The following is a 24586-nucleotide window of genomic DNA, read 5'->3' on the forward strand; positions in this document are numbered from 1 at the left end:
AAAACCACTGTGGAATTGAAACAGAGAGGAAAGTGGTCATGAAGCCAACAAGAGCAAAAAGTTCCCTTCCTAAGAGAGTGGAGCCACTGGCTTGGCCCAAGAATAAGTATGAAACCAAGTCATCAAACATGTTTTGCAGCTCGTGAAGTCGGTTCACATAGTCAAAGAGAGAATTGTTCATGCTGTGATTACACTAATAGTCGGATGTGTTTGCATGTTAGTGTGCACAGTATATGTGTGGATTCGATGGTGATGGATGTGTGAGCATTTTTGTAATTCTTCCAGGTTGAACTGCTTCCATGTTCTCACTAATTGGCTGTTTGTTCCATTTCCTGCAGAATTTGCTCTTTCCCAACCAACCCCAGCAGCCCAACAATCGCTTTTCGGTGTCGCCCAGTGGAGCCCTGACCATCTCATCTGTGCAGCGGGCAGATGCTGGTTACTATATTTGCCAGGCCCTGACCGTTGCAGGCAGTATCCTCGCCAAGGCTCAACTGGAGGTCACAGATGGTGAGGAAAACCTGACGTGTAACTTCTGCCATGCCAGCACACTACTACACACTGACACATTGCTTAGTATCACTGCAGATGGGGTGAGGCAGGTGAACCATCACCAAACAAATTACTTATACTGACACTGATGGCATCTGACTGGAGTTTGTCAGCTTTTAGCTACAACACGGCTATTGCCTGGTTAAGTGCAAGTAGGAATTTGGCCTTCAAGACCTTTGTGTGTGCAGTAGGTGCACAAGTACAAATGAATTTTTTAAACAGTCAAAGTGCAAAGAAAATTCAACTATTGTTGAAGAAATGTCAGTATATCCATAACCTTCGGTTACTGTGTTTTTGCTCTGTGCACTTATTTCTTTCTTTCCTGATGCAATTTAATTAAAAATGCCTCGTCTTCCTATTGGAAAGAAAATAGAGCATTGCCCTTGAGTTTGTTCAAGTTTAATGGTCAGCGGTTTGGTGAGTGAGGGAGCCACATGTATGTGTATGAGGGCGGGAGCAGGAGAAGGAGACTGATAGAGTGACAGTGGCTTTCTATGAAATTAAATATTTTTGTCTTGCTAGGCGCGGGAGCATCTAATCAGCTATTGTGATGGCAAGATAGACGGCTATCCATATGTCGGCTAAAGTACCTGCTAGCAAAAAGATTAAAAACACAGCATGGGCATTTTTTTGGTTTTGTTTTGCAGTCGGGTGCAGGTACATAATTGAAAGTGCCCTTCAAATTCCTGCTTATCACTTTTTCAGCTGTATTTGTATTTTTATTTAAACAAACATTTTGTACACATGGCATGTGGGTATAACAGTCACAAGTGTTAGAACTCTGATTGGGCTTTAAATTCTTTATGAGTGTCTCAGACAGACTGAAGAACTCTATCAAAGTCTTACAAAGAAATGGAATTCGCTTGATAAGGTGGGGCCAGGTTTCACAATGAACACACCCGAAACTCTGGCTGATTGGGACCCACACCCGGTTTCACACCTTGGCTCAGGCGATTAGAGGATCATCAGGGGGTCCTTTTGTCCCTCTGTGGGGGGATACTCCCACTAGGTTTATATCTGTGACTCTCCACCATTTGACCTTAGAACTGAAGAAGCTTCTCGGATGAGAGGTGAAACGTCTTCAAGTAACTTAAAGAAGTCCAGACGCTTTTCTTTGCAAGCTCCTTTGACTCTTACAAAGAAAGATACAGATATCCTTTTTGGATATTATTGATATTACTTCCAGCTCGCAATTGGCAGTACCAGGGCCACAGGGTGATCAACTTAATGGCACTATAGTGGACAGGTGGTGGCAACAAATAGGATGTCTCCATAACTCAGTGTAGACAGTATGGTGAAAAACACATTCACTTTGGAATGAAATGTGTAGCATTGTTATAGTTAAGGTATTTTAACTCCCACTTTTATTTTTGCCAAGATATGCTATTGAAGACATGTTAGCAAAATGAATAAAATCAGTGGAAAAGGAGGAAAGAGTGTGGTGTGGGTCAGGGTGAGGTCATGGCCACACCTGCTGCAGTCTTTATGTGATTTACTGCCCGGAGTCCCGCCAGCAGTCTGTGGAGTTCAAGGAGATCTGTAATGAGAAATTCCTGATCCAGAGACCCAAGGCCTTAGTCAAGCTTTGCCTCCTCCCTTTGTCACTCCCACATGCCATGGACACATAAATTAAACGCATCAAACCCCTTGACCAAACCATGCCTTCTGTTTGCGCTTTAGCTTCTGTCAAACCGAGTCTTACAGCAGTGTGCTGTATTAAGTAAGGACTGCATTAATGTGAGGGACGTTGCTTTAAACATCTTTTAACAAACATGGATGCACATTATAATTTAATGCATCTTAATTTGACAAACTATGCTATTAGAAGACAAACTGTATCTTACTGAGTCCCTGGCTAGAAGCAGGTGCTTTGAATCGTCTCTTGGCTGGATTTCAACTTTACATTATTACTTTTGATTCATTTGATCACATTTGCCCTACTTACTTATTATAGAGGCCTAAAAACAAAAAGGTGGAATTAATGTAGTATATTTGGCTGGTGGATAACATATCAGGTTTCTCTCCACCTTCTTGACCCGAAGCATCTACGAAAGTAGAGAGAATAATCTGGAAACACTTCCTTTTATCAGATGTAACTGCGGGACAGAAAATAGGGTTGCAAGCGAGGTGTGATAATGTGTTGAAAGGTTACTGAGGTACTTGGTAATTAGCCCCTGCAGGTCTGACATCATTAATCCATACTTTCTAATTAATGTAGGTTCTGCGAAGCCAGGGGGACTCCACATTATTCAACTCTAAATATATAAACTGCCTTTGTGCTACAGTACTAAATCTCTGAGATCGCCTCTGACACATCCCCTATTTTACAGATGTTACCCAAAGGCTTTTCTGGCACATTAAAACAAATGAATTTGCTCATATAAATGGAATCCATCAAAGTTGCAGCATTTAAATTGAAACTGGAACCAAATAATAAAAAAATTAAGGTTGCCTTCTCTGATTCTTTTGATATAAAGAGTCCAGTTTCCATACTTTCTAAAATTCACCTTTTATTGTGCCCCACACTGCACATAATGAAGCATTTATCTGAACCATACTGGCTCAATAGGCCAGTGTCTCACCGCCAAACTGTACCACAGAGTCTAGAGTAGTGTGTAAAAATAAAGCTACCCAGGCAGTAACTGGAAACCGCTTAGCATCCCTCTGCCACATCAATGAAAGAAGAAAACACTACTCAGCTTTTCTTTCCTGGAAATACAGGAATCATTGTTCTGTGGCACAATTACAAGACCTGCAGAGAAAATAGTCTACTTTATGACAGATACCAATATCCGCCTCTTGCTGTGTGTTTTATAACCAGTGCTATCACTCAGTTTATTTTATAGTCATGCGCATTATATGAGCATCATCATTCATCTGAACTACAGAATATGGATAACACTCACATTTTCCTCTTTGTTTCACAGTGCTCACAGATAGACCTCCGCCTATTATTCGCCAAGGCCCATCCAATCAGACCCTGGGGGTTGACAGTATGGCGCTACTGAAGTGTCAGGCTTCAGGAGATCCTATCCCCTCCATCAGCTGGCTGAAGGATGGGGTCAGTCTACTAGGAAAGGACCCCCGCATGTCGCTGCAGGAGCTGGGCAGTCTGCAGATCAAAAACATCAGGGTAAAAGATTTTAGTGTTAAAGTCACAGTTACTACTACTAACTGCTACTATGTGTTAAAAGTTCTGTGCTTTCTTTGTAGCAGAGCTTAAAACCAGCATTAACATAAAATGTTAATGCTGTTATTTGCAGTTATTTGCAACCGCATGGTCATGTTTGCAAGACTCCAGGATACAAGGTTTTTCCAGTGGGCATACAAGAAGTACCAAACCCCCCTGTTTAACCTGCATGATTGTATCACTTAGTGGCATGGTAGCTCCATTTGAGTTCAGCTGTGAAGGGTTGGATGGAATCCAGCTGTGGTTCAGAATATATACACACACATTTATGCACACGCAAATGTATCAAGTAGATTAAATTTAGAAGAATCGCATCTCCCTTTCTGCACTCTGTGGCCTCAGTGGAATACCTATTACGCTTGACAAAACCGGTGACCACTGACATGTTATTTAATAAATGGAAGGAAGGCACAGGGACAGAAACCAACAAACAACCAAAGTTCCTAAGAGGGATGGAGAGACAAGCCAGCTGTCATCGGTCCAGGGGTTTCTTGCAGCCCACCCTAAATTAATTAGCCTGTCTTTGTTGTGGTCGGCAGGACAGTGGGGAAATAAGGAGGGGGAGTGGAAAAGTGATGGAAGGGCGGTGAGTAGAAAATGGAATTCATTAGGAAATTAGCGTCAGCACTTTGAGGCACTCACAAATGACACACGGTTTGTCCAGCGCAGGGCCTAGCCGGAGAAGTCCCCCCATCAGTTTCACTGTGTCAGCGATAGGAGGAAACACATATTCAGTCACTGCTGCTTTTAGGAGGGGGAACTAAAATGTCCCTTTCGCTAATAGTGTTATTAATGGAATCCTTACTACTGCTTATATTGTTTGCTGCTTGTTTTCATTTATATATATGTCTTTATTCCACTGTGTTCTAGCTTGCAGACTCTGGGATCTACACATGTGTGGCCACCAGCTCCAGTGGCGAAACATCATGGAGTGCCTTCTTGGAAGTCAAAGGTAGGTCGAGGGAAGATGACATGATATTGACGTGATATTTGTTTTAACTTTACTGTTTATTGATGAAAATGGCTGTTTGTTGTATTCTTCACTGAAACTTTCAGAATCAGGTGGAGTGATTGTAATGAAGAACCATGATGATAATGAGCTTCCAGGCCCACCATCTAAACCTCAAGTTACCGATGTCACCAAGAACAGTGTGTCCCTGTCCTGGCAGCCTGGGCTGGCTGGAGCATCTCCCGTTTCCTCCTATGTCATTGAAGCGTTCAGGTTTGTTTTACCACTCCCATTAAAGCGCCAGTCACTAGCTATCAGCTTTGGTATGCTATGGATTGCAGATATAACTTTATTTCTCTTGCACTGCAGTCAATCAGTGAGCAACAGTTGGCAAACAGTGGCAGACCACGTCAAAACCACCCAGTTCACTGTCAAAGGTCTCCGTCCGAACACCATCTACCTGTTCATGGTGCGAGCTGTGAACAGCCAGGGCCTGAGCGATCCAAGCCCCATGTCTGATCCTGTCAGAACACAAGGTACCTTACATAACACTAATATAAAGCGACTTCATTACATTCACTGCATGTATGCATAGGTTCTTCATAAGCCACAAGCTGAATTTGATTTCTGTTTCTAAGGATAGATTAAGGTCGCTGTGTTCCACTCCAAACTCTGGTACTTATCAGCCCATCTCAGCAGTCTGCAGTGAACAGTTATACTGACACTAACACTGCACAACTTTCAAGAGGTCAAATTTTTCATTGCAGTTCAGCTCATTAAGGCTGCACTTAAGCAATTATGTAAAATAGCCATGTCTACTTTTGGAAGGCCTAACAGAGTTAGTGCTATGCCTGCTATGTTAATCATCATAACAGAAGAAAATGACTGTCTCCAAACCCAAAGATGATTTGATTACAGTACTGGACAGTCTGCAGTCAGATTGCATTGATATGATAACACCCTCCCACAAGCAATCCTTTGGCCGTGCTCTGTCAAATGTAAGCTAATACCATCCTAAAAAAGTGAATTTGATTTGCAGCCTATCTCTCTCATGGTGAGATGAAGACCTTCAGATGATATATAGAAGTGTTGATTGACAATAGCATGCACTGATGATAAAGTGATTTTTTACTTCTTTTAACTGTGTTTGGCCTGTCTTGCTCCTTTGGTGTGTTCGTGTTATTTATCACTGCGCTGGGTTGTGTAAATGAGGCATCTTTTTTTTAAATATAGGAAATGATATTTGTGGCTTTTTCTCCTCCAGTAAATAACTCAAAATGTGGCTCATTTCAGCCACACTCAGTATCTGATATGCTGGAATTTTTTATTGCTTATAACTTGAAACACATGCATGGGAGAAATGAGCTGGATCATAGTGTCATGTGTCCATTCATCTTCCATCCAGTATGTCTAAGGGGTCATATATTCAGAGTTCATTCAGTGATGTGGTTTTTCAGTCAGATCCCAGTAAGTGCAGACAAGTCGCACGTCTAAAGAACTTTGCAAACCCAACTCTACTTTCTTTTCTTTAGATCAGAAAAGTGCTTAATACAAAATGGAATGAGGTCATTTTAATGCAGATGAAGTTGCTCCTTTTTAAATGAAGTCGTGATTACCAAGTGTACACGTCTTTGTTAAATCCGACTGGTCTATTCAGTCTTTCTTTTGTCATTCCACTTCTGATGGTGATGAATCAAGGTTTATTGTGTGGAGCTGAGTGAACAGAGTTTAAGAAGAGTAAGAAACATTTTACTCTCTTTGACTTTACTTTGGGACTTCTCTTTCTCATTTTTACTTTCTTGTTCTCTTGTAGATATAAGTCCTCCAGCTCAGGGTGTGGACCACAGGCACGTACAGAAGGAGCTCGGCGAGGTCATAGTTCGCTTGCACAATCCTGTTGTCCTGAGTCCCACAACCATTCAGGTCACATGGACAGTAAGTATAGCTTGGCATACTCAGACTTCAGTTGAATCTGTGCACTGCAAGAGCATATATTGTGATTCTTTGATTGTGCAAAATTGAGTCACAGTCCAAGATAGTTGGCATTAAATATTCCTCTTTGAAGCCAGAAGGTGCTCCTTGAGGCTAGGATTTGTTTTATGCCAGTAAATTTTTGTCAGGTTATTCCCTAAGACTGCAGCTTTGAAATATTGTAAATGGGAACTTAAAAGTAACTGAACATCAGATAGCTGTAAAATGGTTTTATTAACCACAGTAACATCAAAAGAGATGTCAGAGACATCTGGTTGTTCATCTATCTTCCATATGTCTTCAGCTGCTTCCCGCTTACATAAAGGACTACTCAGATAAAAGCAGATTGAAATTAATTTTTGTGTAATACAGTGTAGTAATCTGCAAACAGGAACCTTTGCATCCACCATATCCTATATGCACTTTCTGATGCTTCAAAATAAGAATAAACTTTTGGCCAAGTTTAGAAAATTTTGCTAAATGTGAAACACTTTTAAAATTTTTTATATCTGTTTAATAATGAGAACAGAAACACTACAGTGTTTAGACTGTATAATATGTACTTGGTTATTTTGATTGTGGTCCTATAAATCCCTTGGTGGCAAAGGGAGTGCATTTTCAAATTATCCACATTAGCAGTTTTCCTGGTGACATCTTTATTGACCCCTGTGGACTTGTTCGCTAATTTAATGCTAAAGCATTGCTTTATGATTGCAGCGTACAGTCAACACAAAACACGGCTGCCTAATCAATCAGTGGCTGGGACCCTTTAAGTAAACAGAGTGGCCCCTTTCAGAAAGCTTTTATATTCCCAAATCATTCCATTAATAAAATTCGTGCACCAAGAACGGAATCCATTTTGCTGATTTACTCAAGCTACACTGGTGAAAAACAGCTGCTTAACATCCCACTTGAAAGCCCTGCTCACTTCTTCTTCTACTGTTAACAAGCTATTACAGTGAGTTATGCACCCGTTCCTCCTCTGCATAAATTCAGCTTTTTCTGTCTCGCTAAATGGGTCCAAGTTTTAGACGAAGGACCCTTTGCGGATTTCAGGGGGCTACTACAATTGCTGTCTCTCCATCTTTTCTATGGGACATATCTCCTGTTACCATCTCTATTGTGTATCCTCCTCATTTCCCCAGGGTGTATGTATTTGTTGCTGCATGAAATTCTTATATTCATACCACGTCCTAAATATAGTAGGACTTGCTTTATGGTGCCACTATTTAGCATTTATAATACACATGAGACATTCCTATGTCCTTCATGGAATGCCTTTTTAATGTTGGGGGGACCACTTTGTGGTAGGATCTATGGTATGAGATGATGTCAGTGTTAATTCAGAAAAGTGTAGAAGTGCTGGTCATAAAAGCCTCTAAAGTGTTATACATGCAGCCCTGTAAGAATTGCAGAAAAACATCAATGCATATTATATATCAAATGTCCCAAAGTAGCATCTATTAATCTCCTCTGCACAGTTCTCTTTGAAATAAAAAAATAACTAAATAAAAATAATGCCTTCTTTTACCTCTTTAGGTGGATCGTCAGTCCCAGTTCATCCAGGGTTACAGAGTTCTTTACAGACAGACATCGGGACTGCCATCACCAGGACCATGGCAGACCCAGGATGTGAACGTCCCCTCAGAGAGAAGTGTGATCCTCTCTGGTCTCAAGAAAGGCATAGTTTATGAGATCAAGGTCCGGCCTTATTTCAATGAGTTTCAGGGCATGGACAGTGAATCCAGGACTGCAAGGACCACTGAGGAAGGTAATTGGAAGAACTTGCTGATTATATGTATATTACTGTATGTCAGGAGCAATAAAATCAAACTGTGGCACATCCACTCAAATGATGAGTGACACGATCCCATAGGCTGCTTTCCTGTCAGTTTTTGCTGCAATATCATTGGTGCCCCTCTTTAAAACTAAGAACTGTATTTTGTTTAAACATGCTTCCAGGATATGCTCATCTGTTTGACCTTCCAGCTGTTTTTTTTTTTTGATTGGTGGTGTTAGTGCCAACCTTCATCTAATCCATCACCCAGCAGCCACAGATCTGAGCTGTGATTGGGCACAGCTCACACTTCCTCCTGTGAAGATGATCTGTCACCTAAAGCTTGATTCATACAGGCTCTGACAAGGCCACAGAGCAATGTGGTGCTATATTATAAACAGGCGCACAGACAGATATGTATTTCGATCAAGTTTATTGTAGTGAACTAAAACTGAGCGACCAAAGTGAAGCTAAGTGTAAAACTGTTTTTGTTTTAGTGCCTACTACAAACTACATTAAAATTAATTACACGTTAAAAAAAAAAAACCTGCAATAACACTGTTGTGCTTTGATATAAACCTGAACAGAAATACAACCACCAACCTTGTTTCAACCTTTTAACCATATAACGTCATACCTACAGCAGGACAAAAAGACAAATACAGACACTTAATACTGGAGGCAAAGACTGTCCTCCACTGCATATTCAGGCTGCATGGACAAGAGACAGTTCACATCCTGTTGGGATGACAGGCCCATTTATTTTCCCTTTCTCAGAGGGACCATATCTCCTGTGGTCAGCTAGTGCATTCACTGCAGCAGTCGAACTGCCATCAAGTTACAGCTGTCGCCAACACACACTCTGGCACAAACACACACATATCTTAAAGTCCCACATGCCAAGGTACATCTCCCTAAGGTTTCCTAAACCCACATGTCACAGCTATTACCAATGCTGATAATATTCCCTATCTGCATCCAGGTCCTGCACAATCTCAACAACTTTCTGCCATAACTCTGCTGCTGCGCTTGGTCAGAATTAATGCACTGTCAAACACAGGGCTCTAGGCTCTTCAGAGTCCCTGGGACTACTGAGAAAATGTGGCTAGACAGATAGAGAAATCCAGTTCAGAGTGTGATTAAAACTTAGGTTGTTATTAGCACAATTAAAGAATCCCCAGAGTACGTCCAGGCAGATTCAGGGTTATAGTATGCTCAGCGCGCCAGTGCTGTGTCCATCTTTTTGGTCTCCCTTTGCCTTTTTCACACGTCCTCTCACTCTCCATCTGGACAGCCATATCATGGCTGATAAATGAACTCTGACTGCCATCTGATTCCCACTGCATAATTGTCTAAGAAGTCACCACAGAGGATCATGTTTTATGCAGAGTAATTCTTATTTAAGGGGAAGGGAAATCAGTAATGTTTGTATAAATGTTCATTTCTAGACTAATGATCTACAATACATTGATCTCTAGGGAGATCCCACTCGCAGTCTTTTCAATAGCTATTGGCTCCTTTTTTGTATGGATGACATGTTTGTATTCCTTCATCATCCAGCACAGCATGCCATGTGCATGCGAGACAGAGGGTCATATTCCTGCCTGCCATACATCACTCTGCTAATGGCTCTATTAGCGCAGCCTCTGAGGCCTCTAATGAAAAATGTGTATTGTTTAGCACAAATATGCATGATAATAAGCTGCTAAATCATTCATAACATTAACTTTGAACGACATTGCTTCTGATGACTGCCGTGGACAAATCCAGCACTTCGTCACCTGAATGTAATTCGGTGTTGGAGAGCCCAGAGCTTGATGGTTGATCAGATGCTCCCTTGGAAGATTGTTTCTAATCTGGCTAAGGTGTTGGGTTCATCATTGGACCCATTCATCTTCTACCATGCCTCTGGGGGTTGGTGTGGCCAATTGCACTGAGGGATGAGCACAGATTTACAGGGTGACACGTGCCATTTTGGATGGAGGTGAGGTGAGAGAGCGGCAGCACAGGAGTAATTGACCTGTCAGTATTCTGCTGTGGTGCTGCACCCCTGCCAGCCACTGTGGAAATGAGAAAACATTATTTTTAAAACGTTATTTCCAGTTGGGCCAACTGTTATTTATTTTTCCTTTTACCCCTTGTGGGGTCAGAAGATTGTTGCCATCAGAATAACAACAGAGGTTTATGAAAGCTTGGACCTGTCTTGTTTCTATCCACTCCCTGGCTGCCTGTGGATTGTGCAGATTCCACTTAGATGGGCATCACCCCTCTGATACTCACCTACTGGCTTTAGTTTCATCTCGCTGATCGATGGAATCAGTCAATATGTTTACTGAGACTTTGTTTCCTTTTCCTAAAATTTATTTTTTTCACATTTCCTTCTTGTCTGCACTTCATCCTATAAGCTCATTGACCCGTGTGCCACCCTGGTCAATGCTAGAGTCTTAGTGTGACTGAGAGTGCTTGCCTGACTATGCCAGGCCATTATTCTACAAATCAATACCAGTATTTTCTGTGCAAATCTACCAAGCTGGAGACAAGGATGATATATTAAATCATTGTGATGTATTAAAGACAGGTTATAGCAGTATCAGATGTGCTCTACTTTTTATGTAAATCCCCCTCTAATGAAAGATCATGGCAAGCTTCATGGCAAGTTCGCCCTGATATAGAATATCAGGGCGAACAAAAATATGTGTCTGGTATGTGCATCCTTGTTTCTGTTTTGATTCTCTTTGCCATAACTGATGGATAGTGTATTTGACTTTTGACATCGATATTTGCACCTCTTCTTTCAGCTCCCAGTGCCCCTCCTCAGCAGGTAACAGTTCTGACCGTTGGAAACCAGAACAGCACTTCCATAAGCATCTCCTGGGACCCCCCGCCACCTGATCACCAGAACGGCATCATCCAAGAGTACAAGGTTGGTCCCAGCACGTCAGCATGGATTCTCATTTAAGTCACGCAAAGCGAAAGGCATCACTTATTTTTGTCCTTTCCGTTTCAGATCTGGTGTCTTGGGAATGAGACACGTTTCCATGTTAATAAGACAGTGGATGCAGCCATACGCTCTGTAGTGGTGGGTGGGCTGCAGGTAGGAGTAGTGTACCATGTGGAAGTGGCTGCCAGCACAAGTGCAGGGGTTGGCGTGAAGAGTGAACCCCAGCCTATTATCATTGGTAAGACTGACTTATAGACATCAAATTTCCCTTTCTTTTTTTAATCCTTAGTGAATGATATTTGGGTATCGAATAATATTGTTGCAATAAAATTGTATTTCAGCATTAGTGTTTAACCCTTTAAAGCCGGTTGGAGCGGGCACGCTCTGTTTTGCATAACTATATTTAAATCCCTGTAGAACCCGAACCGCATAAGCTAGCGCAATAATTTTTTTTGCATATGAAACCGGACAATTGTACTTACATCTTATGCCATCAGCTTGTCTTAGGTCACGGTTTCCTTCCACATATAGCTTTGCAAAAATTGCATAAAAAGCGCTTGCAGCAACAAAAACATAATATTCCAGAAACATGCTTTGCCGATCTGATCAGCTGTTCATAACACTTCTCACATTGAAACAGACGTCAGCGCAAACGATCGCATGTCCGCCATTTCCTGCCCGAAACCGGAAGTGACGTCATTTAAAATGTAGGGTTTTTTTTATTTGTAGGCCTTAAAAGCCTATACTGGTGTTTTTATAAGTCATGTTTGACTTTATGCTTTTCTGAATAGTTTCTGGGATGCTTAGAACTCAAATTGCACTGCTGGAAATAGTTTATTTTGATGCACATGCTGTTTTCTTTGCAAATTTGCATCATAGGATTGTTTTTCGTTTTTCCTGCAGTATATAAAAATTGGTGCATCTCAAAAATAAAACTATGAAGACACTCAAAATAAATTTCCTGTTGTTGTAAACTATTTTTTGCAACTTTTTTGTATTTAAAGTTTTGAGGGATAAACCTCTTAAATTTCTCCAAGTAGAAATATATGTAAAAAACCAAAAACAATTTTCAATTTTTTTTGTAGTTTATTGCACTTTTTTGCAATTAATGTAGTTACTATGGACTTAATGCATACATATTATTAAAATATGGGCTATAACAGTTGTAATGATGTAAAGCAACTTGAAATGCTCCCAAAAATGGCACTACAGCATGTAAAAATATAAAGTAAGCTCTGTCGGACTTGGTTCTATGCTAGGTCTTAAAGGGTTAATCTCGGGAATTGAGCAAATACCATTACTTTTTGTCATCAAAGTCTAGGAATTACCAAATGGATGATATTGTTAAAATATTTTGATATGTGGTCTGACTGGATATGATTTATGTGGAGCTATGGCAGATTGTGCCTGATTTGACCCATAACTGATGGCTTGGCCCGCAGCATGTTCTTATTTCCCCAGCGTCACTCACATAATCCATCTCTGAGAGCAGAGCCGTGATCTTACAGTTATGATATGTTGTGTTTGCCTGTCTGTGGACGTGCAAATAGTTGTATTCATGTGGTTGGTAATGTAAAGAACACGAGCATTTGAGCATCTTTGCACGTGCATATGCAGACACATGTGCGTTGTTATCCTTACAAGTGTACATTTTTTTTCCTGTCACTGTATGGGAATGTTAATAGCGTGCAGTTTGCACTTTTCCTACCATGCTGCAAGAGATATCGTCAAGCACACTGGTCAGGCTGCGCTGCAATTGGAGATCAATACAGACCAGGGTCCTCTCATCTCATTTCACAGTGTGTTTTACCAGCTGTGGAGGGAATTGGGGGCTAAACTAAGCAAACAACCTGCTCACCTGGGGATTTGTTATAAGCTTTTAAGCTTTGTCTTTTTTAGTCTGTAAAATATATTTTACTGCACATCCTTTAGATCAACAGTATGTCCTGCTTCTCTGGTCAATACCTCAGCTGAAATGTAACAGACACACTTTCTTTCAGCTTAATCTAGCTAACCTTTATGTTTCTGTTGGTGTTGGGGAAAAGTGAAATATTTCTAAGCTTGTCAGTATTTGTGCATTAACCTTCACCTTGAAAAATCAAATGATACAAAACGGCATAAATCTTTATGTTTTTTCTCAGTAACTATTCAGCCAGCATTATATAAGTGCCGCCTTTGTGTTCCTGCACAAACAGGTAAAGAGTTTCGGGACGTGATTATACATGGAAACCGGAACAACAGCATCACAGAGCAGATCACAGATGTGGTGAAACAACCTGCTTTTATCGCCGGTATTGGGGGGGCCTGCTGGGTCATCCTCATGGGCTTCAGCATCTGGCTATACTGGAGGAGGAAGAAGAGAAAGGGTCTGAGCAACTATGCAGGTTAGATTGATCACAGTGTCATGCATTCTGGTGCCTTAACACACTCTTCTAACTTTAAAGTGATTTTCTTCCTCTTTCAAAGCAGGAGTATTTTACCACAACTACATTATCGTTTTTCAGTTTTAATGAGTGCAGTCTTGATGAAATATATCAGAACACTGCGATGAGATTGAGATGGCTACTGTGTTAAAGCTCAAAAAGAAGACAGATGTCAGCATGAATCATTTCCAGAGGGTCACAGTTTTTGACAAATCCACCCACTGTGTTGGTTATTAGCCCAGGGTGATGGACCTGAGTGGGCAGGCTGGACTCTCTGCTGGTCACTGAAGCTTGGGTTTGTCCAGTTCTCCTCCCACACACTGACCCTGACATCTTACTGAGAGACCCCCCTGTCAATACTAGCAACCACCAAGTCCACATAATCTGCCAGGAGTACAAGATTTAACTAGAGAACAGAAAATGGTAATGAACTGACAATTTAGTGTCGTATTCTCTGAGTGTTCTCGCGTTATTTCTTTCCTTTTAAATAAGTCTAAATCCTTATGATGTTTTCTGATCAAGTCAAGAAGTGCTACTACATGCTGACTTGGTTAATTTACTCTTCATTTCTGTTTGTTACATTTGTATGTGTGTGTGTGTGCGTGTCTGTTTTATTTTGTTTATGCCACCCTCTTTACACCTCTGTGGCCCTTGAGCTGGCTGCTTTCTGGCTGTCGCTCTGCACACTGGGTGACGTTATGGTCTCCCATTCTCTGACCCTCAGCACCTCTCAGCTTGACCCAGTTCCTTGTGTGCAGATACCCCCCTAAAGCGCTGCTTACCTCTGCAGGCTTTTAACACACAACTTCTCTGTCTTCTTGTTTTGCAGTTCAGTCCTTCACCTTCACCCCTGCAGGTACTGTTCATTTGTCCCGTCTCCTCCCCCCACCTAAGTACAGCTTCATCTCCTGCCCGCTTCTAGTGCATATGTTTGAACTGTCACACTTACGGTCATGGCTAATGCAAATTGAAACCTCATGCTGGTGAACGCAATGTGTGCCATCAGAGAATCAAAAATAGAAGCGAAAAAACATTTCAGTTTGTTATTGGCCATGATCTGGGCCCTGCAAACTTAAACTCTTTTTTTTCCTGCTCAAACCACAACTTTATTCCATGTCGTGTTGTATTTGTGTGTATTTCTATTGAAGCTGTCCGTTTCTGAATGGCGAGTCATTCTGATTTGTGTAGCTTTGTTTGTGGCATTTTTGTGGGGTACGGTCAGACTGTCCATTTCCCTTCTCCTTAAACGAACCCTCTTTGTTTTCTCTTTTTTCGATTTTCGAGCATCTGCTTTCCTTTGATGTCATCTAGTCAGCTGGGTGCCGTTTCCTTTCTGAGTTTTGTGTTCCTTATTTGTGACGATTCCTCTACTACTGTGACAACACGTGTTTGCCTTCCTTGAGTAGCATTACATTTTAATGGGCCAATTTTGTGAGTGTATGTTATCATCAGCCTTTTAGCTAATTCAGCTTAAGAGGAGTCCAAAGTGTATAAATGATTCATCTGAATAAGAAAAGGGAGAGAAGAGTAGCGGTTGGAAGTTTTAAATACTTAAAATATTATAAAAAATAAATACTTAAAAAAAACTACAGTAAAACTACAGTTTTTTTCCTTCACTAATTAATTACTTTTGTGAACTATCACAGCATCCCTTGCAGGACATTTGCTTGGAAAAACTTGGAAAACACTCCTTAGAGATGGTAAAGAGAGAGCAGGTTTTTTCACATAGAGTGTTGAGTAACAAGAGCAAACAAGGGCAAACACAGCATAAATTGGAGCGCTATATTTTGAATGGGAGTCAAAGTGGTGCTGAAGAGTCTTACAGTGCTCTTGTCTGCATTGACAATTAGTTGATGTGTTGAGCGTGTCCAGTCTCAACCCTCTAAAGCTGTCTCCACAGGAGTGGTAAATCACAACTATGTTAAGGCACGCGGCCAGCAAAAATTAGATTTGATGGAATTTTTATATGCTGATTATGCCACTCCCACCCCCACCTCCATCCACGATCAGTGCTTATTAAAGGGGATTAATCTGTATTCATATTGGGGGAAAAAAAGTGCTTATCTTGAAGACGGAGGCGAGAAGCACAGCCCTGCCGCCATGTCACTCTGGCTAACATAAAAGTATTCCACAGCAGCCCAGAAATGTGCCCGAGCACAGATAGGGACTTCAGAGGCCTTCCTGCTGCACAGCCTCCCCCTCACACCCGCCTGTCAGTCCTCACTCAAACAACTGAGTATTCTTTAATGCAAGTTTGGTGGTGGGGAACAAAGAGAAGCGGCTTTGGATTTCACTGAATAAAGAATGCGGTTTCTGTCTTGAGCTCTCTGAGATCTATTTTATTCTAGCAGACTTGCAATGTTGGCTCTATCTGGGTAAAACAAAGTATTTTAATTCCACCTGCTGGTGTTCACTTGCTTAAACCCTAATGTAGTAAATAAACGTTCAACTCTCCAACATGCATGCTTGACAGAATTTAAATTGTCTCGCTCTCATTTGAAAGCCTGGAATTGTGGTTACGAGAGTGAAAATTGGATTAAGTAAGCTTAGGTAATGTTGGTGATACATTAAAGTGTAGCAGTCTCTCTAATCTATTGTGGGAGTTTCCTCTGTCTGTCTTCTGTTACTACGTCACCCACAGAAAAGCCCCCTCTTTTGCCCATGCCTAGGCTTGCTGTGGAACCGACTTGAATGAAACAGAAAAAAGGGGGAATGTTCAGCCTTCTTCTCTCTTTAATCTCCATCTGTGGAACAAATGAGCCAAATTACTAACAGCTTTCCTTTGCTCTCTTAAATAAATCAGCTCTCTTACTTCCCCCCCCCTTTTCATTTCCCCCCCTCATTGGTACGAGGTGGTTTCCAAAACTCTTGCTGCTTTTCTGTGTTTCCTGTGATCCATTGAAGTTCTTACATGCTTAGAACTCTCACTGCTGCTTTGCCATCACAACAGAGATGAAATGGATCCTTCACAGTCGGCTCTCACTTTCGGCCGCGCAGTTTTACCAGCCTCCGACTAAGAGCGGCCCTTGTTATCTGTAGATCGCTGTAATGAAACAGGCCACATGCATACCTTCTGGGGAGCCCTGCCAGCCAAAAAGCATCAGCAACTCAGCCTCTACGCTTGTAGATAGAAAACTCTGTGTGATTAATGAAGCCTCTGCCATTTCTAATCTTTCTTTTTTTTTGGTTTGAGATTTAATCACAAATCTGATAATAACACAGCAGCCAAATAAAAAAAATGAAATGAGTTTTCCCTCTCATCAGGCATCTTGTCCTTGAGGAACACATGACGTCTCCACTTATGCAAAGCAAAGCAATATGCAGTCCTCTTCATAGCCGTTAAAAAAAGAGAACGACATTGGATGCAGACGGACATCTGCACCCCTTTGTGAATCCATCAACTATCATGTCGTGCATGAAAAAAATGAATACATTGCTATTGAAGCACAAGAGCAAAATGGGCAATGCTAAAAAGACAATATTTCTTTCCTTTCTTCTTATGGAAACAAACCCTGGTTTGCTTTATGTTATACCTGAAAAACTTAATATCTGGTATTTTTTTCCCTTTTTCTTTCTTCTCTTTAGTGACATTCCAGAGAGTTGATGGGGGGCTGATGAGCAATGGAAGGTGAGTATCGCATGAAAGTGAATCTCACACCCATTCTACACATTTGTGTGCAGTCTCATCTAAAACGAGTAAAAAAAAATCCTTTACATTATAATTATTTACTTCCCTATGTCATTGGCTTTACTCAGCCTTTCCTCCATAGTTATGCATGAAGTCCTCAGCAAGCTGCTTTTGATCCCAGCACTTCTAAATGTCTAATAGATTGATTGATAACCGATACCTGTTCTGTGCTTACCATGCAAACACGCATAGAAATATACATTTCAACCACATCTCCATTCATGCATCGGTAGATGAACTCATAAATCTCCTCAGCGGAATTAACAGAAACAATTTAAGCATAGAGTGCTTTTATTTTGTCATTTATCTTCCGCTGCTGGCTACAGGCAACCCCGAAGCCCTCTGGAGTGATAAATTTGCCTGTCACCTTGCGTGGGCGGCTGGGATCTGAGCACATGTAATAATGTAAAAATAATTACCCAGGGGAGAGGTGTGTGGAGGTACCCCTCTTGCACCCCCATACAGCCTGCTCCATTTCACTCTATGTTAGAGGGGCTATGGTGAATAGGGCACATCTCAATGACACCAGTTACAGAGCCTTTGTAGGTATTCAAGAGACTCCCTGGAGAATCCCAGGCTTCTGTCTATCTACTGCTTATCACACCTGACTAGGTAGAATCTCCAGATCTCAAACACTCAGTGAGAGTCTGCAACTAAATTTGACCCTGAGTGTATCTGGGCTTTTGGGAACGTGTCTGCTCTGCAGTCTATTTGCAACAATTTGTTTTTTAATATTTATGCTTTTTTTTTTTTTTTCTTCAAATTTTCCCATTTTCTGTGCATACAACTGGATGCTACTGTGGACAATTTTGTTTGTATTGTTCTGTCAGCTGCCAGCAATCTCTTAATGAATTAGCCACGCCACTTGCCATGCCGTTTCTCATCTACTTTCTGCTGAAGTGTTTTTCCTTCAATTTTCCACATAAGTGGTTCTGATTCTCACTCCAGCGAATGGGATTTGAAATGTCTGTATTTTTGCTGCTCTATATTTGTCATATTTTTAGTCAGAAGCAGTGACTTCCATAATTTTCACAACACTGGGATGCAATCTGGAGCCCTAGCACAAGCCTCTGATCCATTAGTCACTCTATTGTCATCAAATCCCAGATGTTGCTACTTCCCCATCTGCCCTGAGAGTGAAAATGTGGAACAGAATATCTTGGGGAAAAAGTGTTCATGTGTTGCCTGAGATGTTTATTGCATTAATTAGACAATAGCAAATTAAACCACGTCTGTTTCTAGTTTCTCATTGGCTCCTGCCAAATTGCTCTGACTGAACAATTACACTTAATCGATCACAAAATAAATGATTCATGGAAGATGAATAGGCTGCAGATTGGTAGACTTGGACCATTTGACTTTGGCTGCTCAGCTGAAATTGATAAAAGCTGATAAGGGTTCATTTCTTATCCCCCTGCCAATAAGGAGATGGTAATTAGAAGGTAGTAATAACTTCCTATCTCGGCGCTGATCAATATTTTAGCACAGCAGATTTACTCCGATCGGCAGGGAGCATGGGATGAGCACCGCAGTGAACAGGTTTCACTGACACTGTTGCTATGGAGATTCCTTTACATCCCAGAATACTAAACGACAACATGTTCTCTCAGAGTTAATCTAGAAAGTAATCTGTGTTTCCCCTTGTGCTAAGTGTTAGCTAATGTCTAGACTTTTAATCCAAGTTCTATTCACTTGTCTGTGGGACCATAAACGCTTGATTTATGAAGTTGCTTTGGAATTAATCTCTCTCACTTGGCTTATTTATGGGAAGCTCCGTGTCAGGCATCTTAGGCAGTATTTATGGTTTCCTTCCTCCTCATCACAAGTAACTGAAATATCTAACAAGAAGAAGAAATGCTCCAAATCAAATTTCTTCTGCCAAGGTTGCTATCCATTCTAGGTTAGGCATGGATTAAGAGTTAGGTGTCAATTTTTCAATAAACGTATGACCCTGTGTCTGTCCTCCAGCCCTTCTCTATTACCCCACCATAGGAATACACACATGCACACACTCACATACACATATAGCGAGTCTGTGGCAGAAATCAGTCTTATTCTAATTATCCTTAGAAGAAATGCTGCTTTGTGATGAATACAAGGACGATGCAGCCATTTCCTCTGTCAGCTCCTTGTCTTTCAAATGGTCTTCCTCAAGTGGGCTGGGGGAGGACATGCTGGAGCACAAGCCTATAGCTGCGTGCATTTCTGCGCTATTGCTGGAGTCAACAAAATGAACAATGTCTCTTCTTTTTCAGCTGTTTGTAGTTTTGCCCCAAAACAGGTGAAAAATAAGGTTAGAGAAAGAGAGTGTGGCGAGAGAAAATAATGGCAATGGAGTAACAAGACAGCCAGAAACGGAGGTAGAAGGACGAGATGGCTTGGAAGATGTATTACCCTATAAAAGTGCAAGTGTCTGATGCACAGCCATCAATTTGAATGACTTGTCTCCCCTGAGGGCCTGTTTTGGCATTCAGGAACCACAACGAGGGCTCTTAGCTTGCCAGGGCTGCAGTTCATTTGGACTCCCCCCACTGTGGAATCAGTGTCTCCTCATTAGAACTTGTGGCTTAGGAGAGAGTGACTGCAGCAATGCCATTACCTGCCCTTGTCCTCAGGGCCTGACTCGCGCGCAGTCCCTGAGAGCCAACACATCACCCCTCTGGAGCTAAGGCAAAAAAAATCCCATCAGGCAGGTTGACTGGTAACTACTGTGTTACACAGCTTCTCAGAGTGCACACATATCTGCAGTCTGCTGCTAACTGAGGGGTCTGCAGTATACACTAAATATACCGGCTGAGGATCATTTGTCTAACGAGGTACACTAGTGATTACGCAGTTAGAAATTTTGTTTTGCATTTTAATCAGTTTCACAAGTGGCAAGTGGTGTGGCAGTGAATTGAAAACAAAGGCATTTAGCAGCATCTTTCATTCTCATTTTACTCCATCTGTGTTCCTCATGGTAACGAGCCTTAGACGTGATTGTACAGTAAAGTGGCCCTAATGGCCTCCCAGCAGTCACCCATGACAGGTTAAAGTCGTGATGACTGCTTTTATAGCTCTCACACCTCAAGAGGGACACAACACCTGTTAAATGGACCTGCCCTCTCCCTTAGACAGACATCCCACAAGCCGGTTCCAGGGCCGAGGTCTCACTCTCTATCAAATAAGATTTAGACTGTCTGGACGTCACCACAAGGGGTTGATGGGAAAACACAGCAGAAGGGGCAAGATATTAATGAATTAGGAAATATATACATGTGGGTGTCAGCATGTACTGCTGCACTTTTATGCAAAGCGCAAATGCATGCATTAGTCTGCCCACGGTGGGCTTTTGCATTAATAACTCGGAAAATGTGACAAAGGCTCAGCAGGAACAGAAATTAAAGGGCCTGGAGGAATTCCAACTTTGCGGGAGAAGAAATGTATCTATATAGCGTTTCTCCCCCATACTGAAGACTCGTTTCATCAGCTTCAGAGGTTTATGGAAAACAAACACACATGCGTGTGGACAGTAACATTTAAACATATGTTTTCATTTTTTTGATGTCTTCACAACTTCTTGCTGTTGATTGCTGTCATATTTTCTGTATGTGTGTGTTCCAGTAACATAATAAAGAATTAAACAGGGTATAATGTGCAATTGGGGATAATCTTGTATGAAGAAAAACAAAACAAAACAAAAAAAACCTTTTGTAGTAATATAGTTTTATGGCCTGTATCTAATCTGTTGTTTGATCCTTTGTTTCCGCTTAGCCGCCCAGGCTTGCTAAATGCCAGTGATCCAGGCTACCCCTGGTTAGCAGACTCTTGGCCAGCAACCAGCCTGCCTGTCAACAGCAGCTCCGGGGGACCAAATGACCTGAGTAACTTTGGTCGAGGAGGTGAGCGCCCCGGTGCTTTCCCACTTGCTTTGAGAAAAAAGACCATGAGAGATGAAAGATGACTGCTCTGCCTTCCTCTCTGTGACGCACTTATATGCATTCAGGATGTATACATGCATGTACATTACATTTGTGTCTGGATATATATTTATCACACCAGAGGACAGCTACAGCATTAACAGCAGGGGCTTCACTGTCACCAGGCTGAGTGATGGCATATAGTCCAGCCTGGTGTCAAAGCCCATACCTCAGAGCAAGCGAATAAGAGAGGAGAGACGGGCAGAGGAGCAGGGGGTGGATGGCTGTTTGAAAGGATGGTGTTGAGCAGCCAGTCGTGAAGGACAGGCACAGCTTGACTGGCGCAGATGCGGACACTTCCGCCATGGCTTTACATCATCTCCCCTTCACTGGGCATGCAAACCATGCACTACGGAGAGAGAAGCTGCCTGCTCTCCTCCTAGCTCTCCCTCTTTGACTCTGTTACTACACACACATGCAGAGCAGCAACATTATGCCTAATGTGTAGGAACACATAGGGAACCTAGTGAGATATCCAGAGGATATGTGGAAGGAGAACAGGAATGTCATAATGCTACAGTATAATTTATTTTCCACAAATATATTTGTTAAAATGTGCACCTGATGGCAAGATATACCATAGATATTGCAACATTTTTGCTTTTTTTCATTTTCTTTTGTCAGTAATGCAGAGCTACAGGTGAGGTGGGCATTTTTAAAAGGAAGCCTTTCATGTAATCTCTCCATACTCTTACCCAGATCTCCCCACTGGACAAGGGGATAAGACGGGCACCATGCTATCGGACGGAGCCATCTACAGCAGTATAGACTTTACCACAAAAACCAACTACAACAGCCCTGGCCAAACATCCCAGGCCACTCCCTATGCTACCACTCAGATTCTCCACTCCAGCAGCATCCATGAGCTGGCTGTGGACCTGCCTGAGGCCCAGTGGAAGGCCTCGTTGCAGGCCAAGCAGGAGATGGCCAACCTGGGCTACTCCCTGCCCGACAAAAACTCCTGCAACAACAGTAAGTTGCGAAAGTAAATGCAGTCTGTAGGGATTTGTGTGTATGTGGGAGGCTCACCAAGGTTTTTTTTTGTTTGTTTGTTTGTTTGTGTTGGGGTTTTTTTTATAGAGTATGATAATATGTCAGCCAGAGCTATTGTTCCAGTGACATTAAACTGAAAGCCAGATTACAAGCCACAGGTTTACAGTTGTAACAAGACAGCCTGTTGGTGTTGAAACTTTTCCCTCAAAAGTCGTGGAGGTCTTTGTTGCGCCACTGTGGTGGGAAGAGGTTGTCTTAAAAAGAGCGGTTTCTACCTCAGCAGACATCATCTTGGTTTTTCTCCAAGGCTGAATAAACATCTCACAAAGGAATACTGCACTTAAGCGATCCATCTGTTTACCCGCTGAGTTTTCTTGACGGTACCGCAGCTCCTTCAGTTTCAAAGTAATTGGCAATCCATTTTAGCTTGACTAATATTTAAGAAAATAATCCAAATTAATTGGATTTGATGCAGGATTTTTCAAGGCCGAATGGAGTTTGATAGTTTAAACGTAATGAGAGTTCTTTGGCTTTATTCTAATACGTATTTATGATCTGGTGATTTTCTAAAATAGATTAATTATAGTTTTTACACATTGCAGTGACTCTTTCAAAATGTTTTGTAATTCTCCCTGAAATTATTTCAAGAAGTATGCTCAAACATGATTATGTGTGATTATACCTCTCTGAAGCAGGACAAATAGTGAAAAAAAAATCTCTACCACTGAGTCATTCATCAGTATTGTGAAAGCTTAGCTTGGTGTTTATCAAATCAACAACAAATCAGATTGGTCTGTTGCATACGAATCAAATAGTGTTAAATAATTCAGCTTTTTGAACATATGAGTCCTGATTTTATCCTGCTTGCTTGATGCTCTAACTGCATGTTTGCATGTGCTTGTGCTAACTGCCAATCACCTGATGCCACTGTGATTTTTGCCCTTTAACCCCCACTGTAGCCCTCCTATTCATTCCTGACTACCGATTGGCCGAAGGATTGTCTAATAGAATACCACACAACCAATCACAAGATTTCAGCACCACCAGCTCTCACAACAGCTCAGAGCGAAGCGGCAGTCTCTCAGGTTGGTTTACGCAGCAGAGAATTAAGCAGACTGGGACACGCTGCTCCCCAGCCAACTTTATGATCGACTGATGTCTTAATTGCTTTATTTATTTGTTATTTGCATGTACAAACTTTATATCCAAAACATTCTTAATAACACAATTCCCTCACCATCACCAGTGACACTTGGCTCACACAGCTCTCCCTGCTTCTAATTGATCACATATGAATGGTATGGTGTTATTTTTGTTATGTGGGGTTCTGAGCGCAACTACTGCTGAATGTAAAGATGGATGTGAGTTGAAAAGTCTTTCAAAGCACAATGAAATAGGAAACTTAAGTCAAACGAAAGAACAGTAATATAATCAACTGACAAATTATGGCTGCAATTGCTAAGGCTGGGTTCATGCCATTACTGCTGGTCTTTGGGAAGGCTTTGTCTCTCACTGTGTGAGTGAGCAGACGGGAGTAGGGGCAGAGGGAGTCTTTCAGACAGAGTGGACTATATACACACACAGACACCATTAGAGATGCTTGGCTGGGTAAAGTGGCAAAAATACCTCCCTTTTCCCCTCTTCCTCTAATGGTGGCCGACTACACTAAAACCCATGTTCAGAGAATTACAATGTCATTTATAGGACACCAGGGCATCCTCCCTTCCACTCTCCTCTTTTATCTAGTTTCAAGCCACTGCTTTAACTGGTCTCTAATTCAATGCTGAGGCACACTGTGGGTTGAAGAGAAGGATGTGAAATGGTCATGCCTTACAGGCAAATTCCTCCTATAGAACCACAGGTGACTTATGTCCCTGTTTGGGCTTGCCACATAGTAGTATAATTTCATAAGATGAAAAGAAATAATTAAACACATAAATTTCTGCTTACACTAAACAAACAGATTGTGCAAATATGCTTTAAAGCAACATTTTGCAATCATTTCGGGAAATATATCTAGACGTAGATGAGAAGATTGATGCAAAGTAATAAAATCCACACAGCAATTAGTCACTCATTAAACCACAACCTGTTGTTCTTTTTCAGTTTTTCAACCTATTAAAGAAACGGAAAATATTATGTC

General features: G+C 41.6%; 1 protein-coding gene across 8 annotated transcripts in view; it reads left to right on the forward strand.

The window, feature by feature from the left end:
* robo2 (roundabout, axon guidance receptor, homolog 2 (Drosophila)) overlaps nt 1-24586 on the forward strand; it is a 265284-nt gene that overhangs the window by 223007 nt on the left and 17691 nt on the right. For 4 of the 8 annotated variants that reach the window (XM_084950511.1, XM_084950512.1, XM_084950514.1 and 1 more), the window contains 15 exons: nt 339-510; nt 3480-3685; nt 4613-4694; nt 4799-4964; nt 5061-5227; nt 6505-6626; nt 8202-8433; nt 11238-11362; nt 11447-11618; nt 13576-13764; nt 14633-14659; nt 17389-17431; nt 21245-21372; nt 22150-22422; nt 23403-23528. In XM_084950511.1, the coding sequence (XP_084806637.1) occupies nt 339-510; nt 3480-3685; nt 4613-4694; nt 4799-4964; nt 5061-5227; nt 6505-6626; nt 8202-8433; nt 11238-11362; nt 11447-11618; nt 13576-13764; nt 14633-14659; nt 17389-17431; nt 21245-21372; nt 22150-22422; nt 23403-23528 (2230 nt within the window). The remainder of the gene's footprint in view (nt 1-338; nt 511-3479; nt 3686-4612; nt 4695-4798; nt 4965-5060; nt 5228-6504; nt 6627-8201; nt 8434-11237; nt 11363-11446; nt 11619-13575; nt 13765-14632; nt 14660-17388; nt 17432-21244; nt 21373-22149; nt 22423-23402; nt 23529-24586) is intronic. The other 4 variants (XM_084950516.1, XM_084950518.1, XM_084950513.1 and 1 more) reach the window with 3 other exon arrangements.

The sequence above is a fragment of the Perissodus microlepis genome, chromosome 14, assembly GCF_051167445.1.
Source record: "Perissodus microlepis isolate ML-2025 ecotype Zambia chromosome 14, ASM5116744v1, whole genome shotgun sequence".
NCBI lineage: Eukaryota > Metazoa > Chordata > Actinopteri > Cichliformes > Cichlidae > Perissodus > Perissodus microlepis.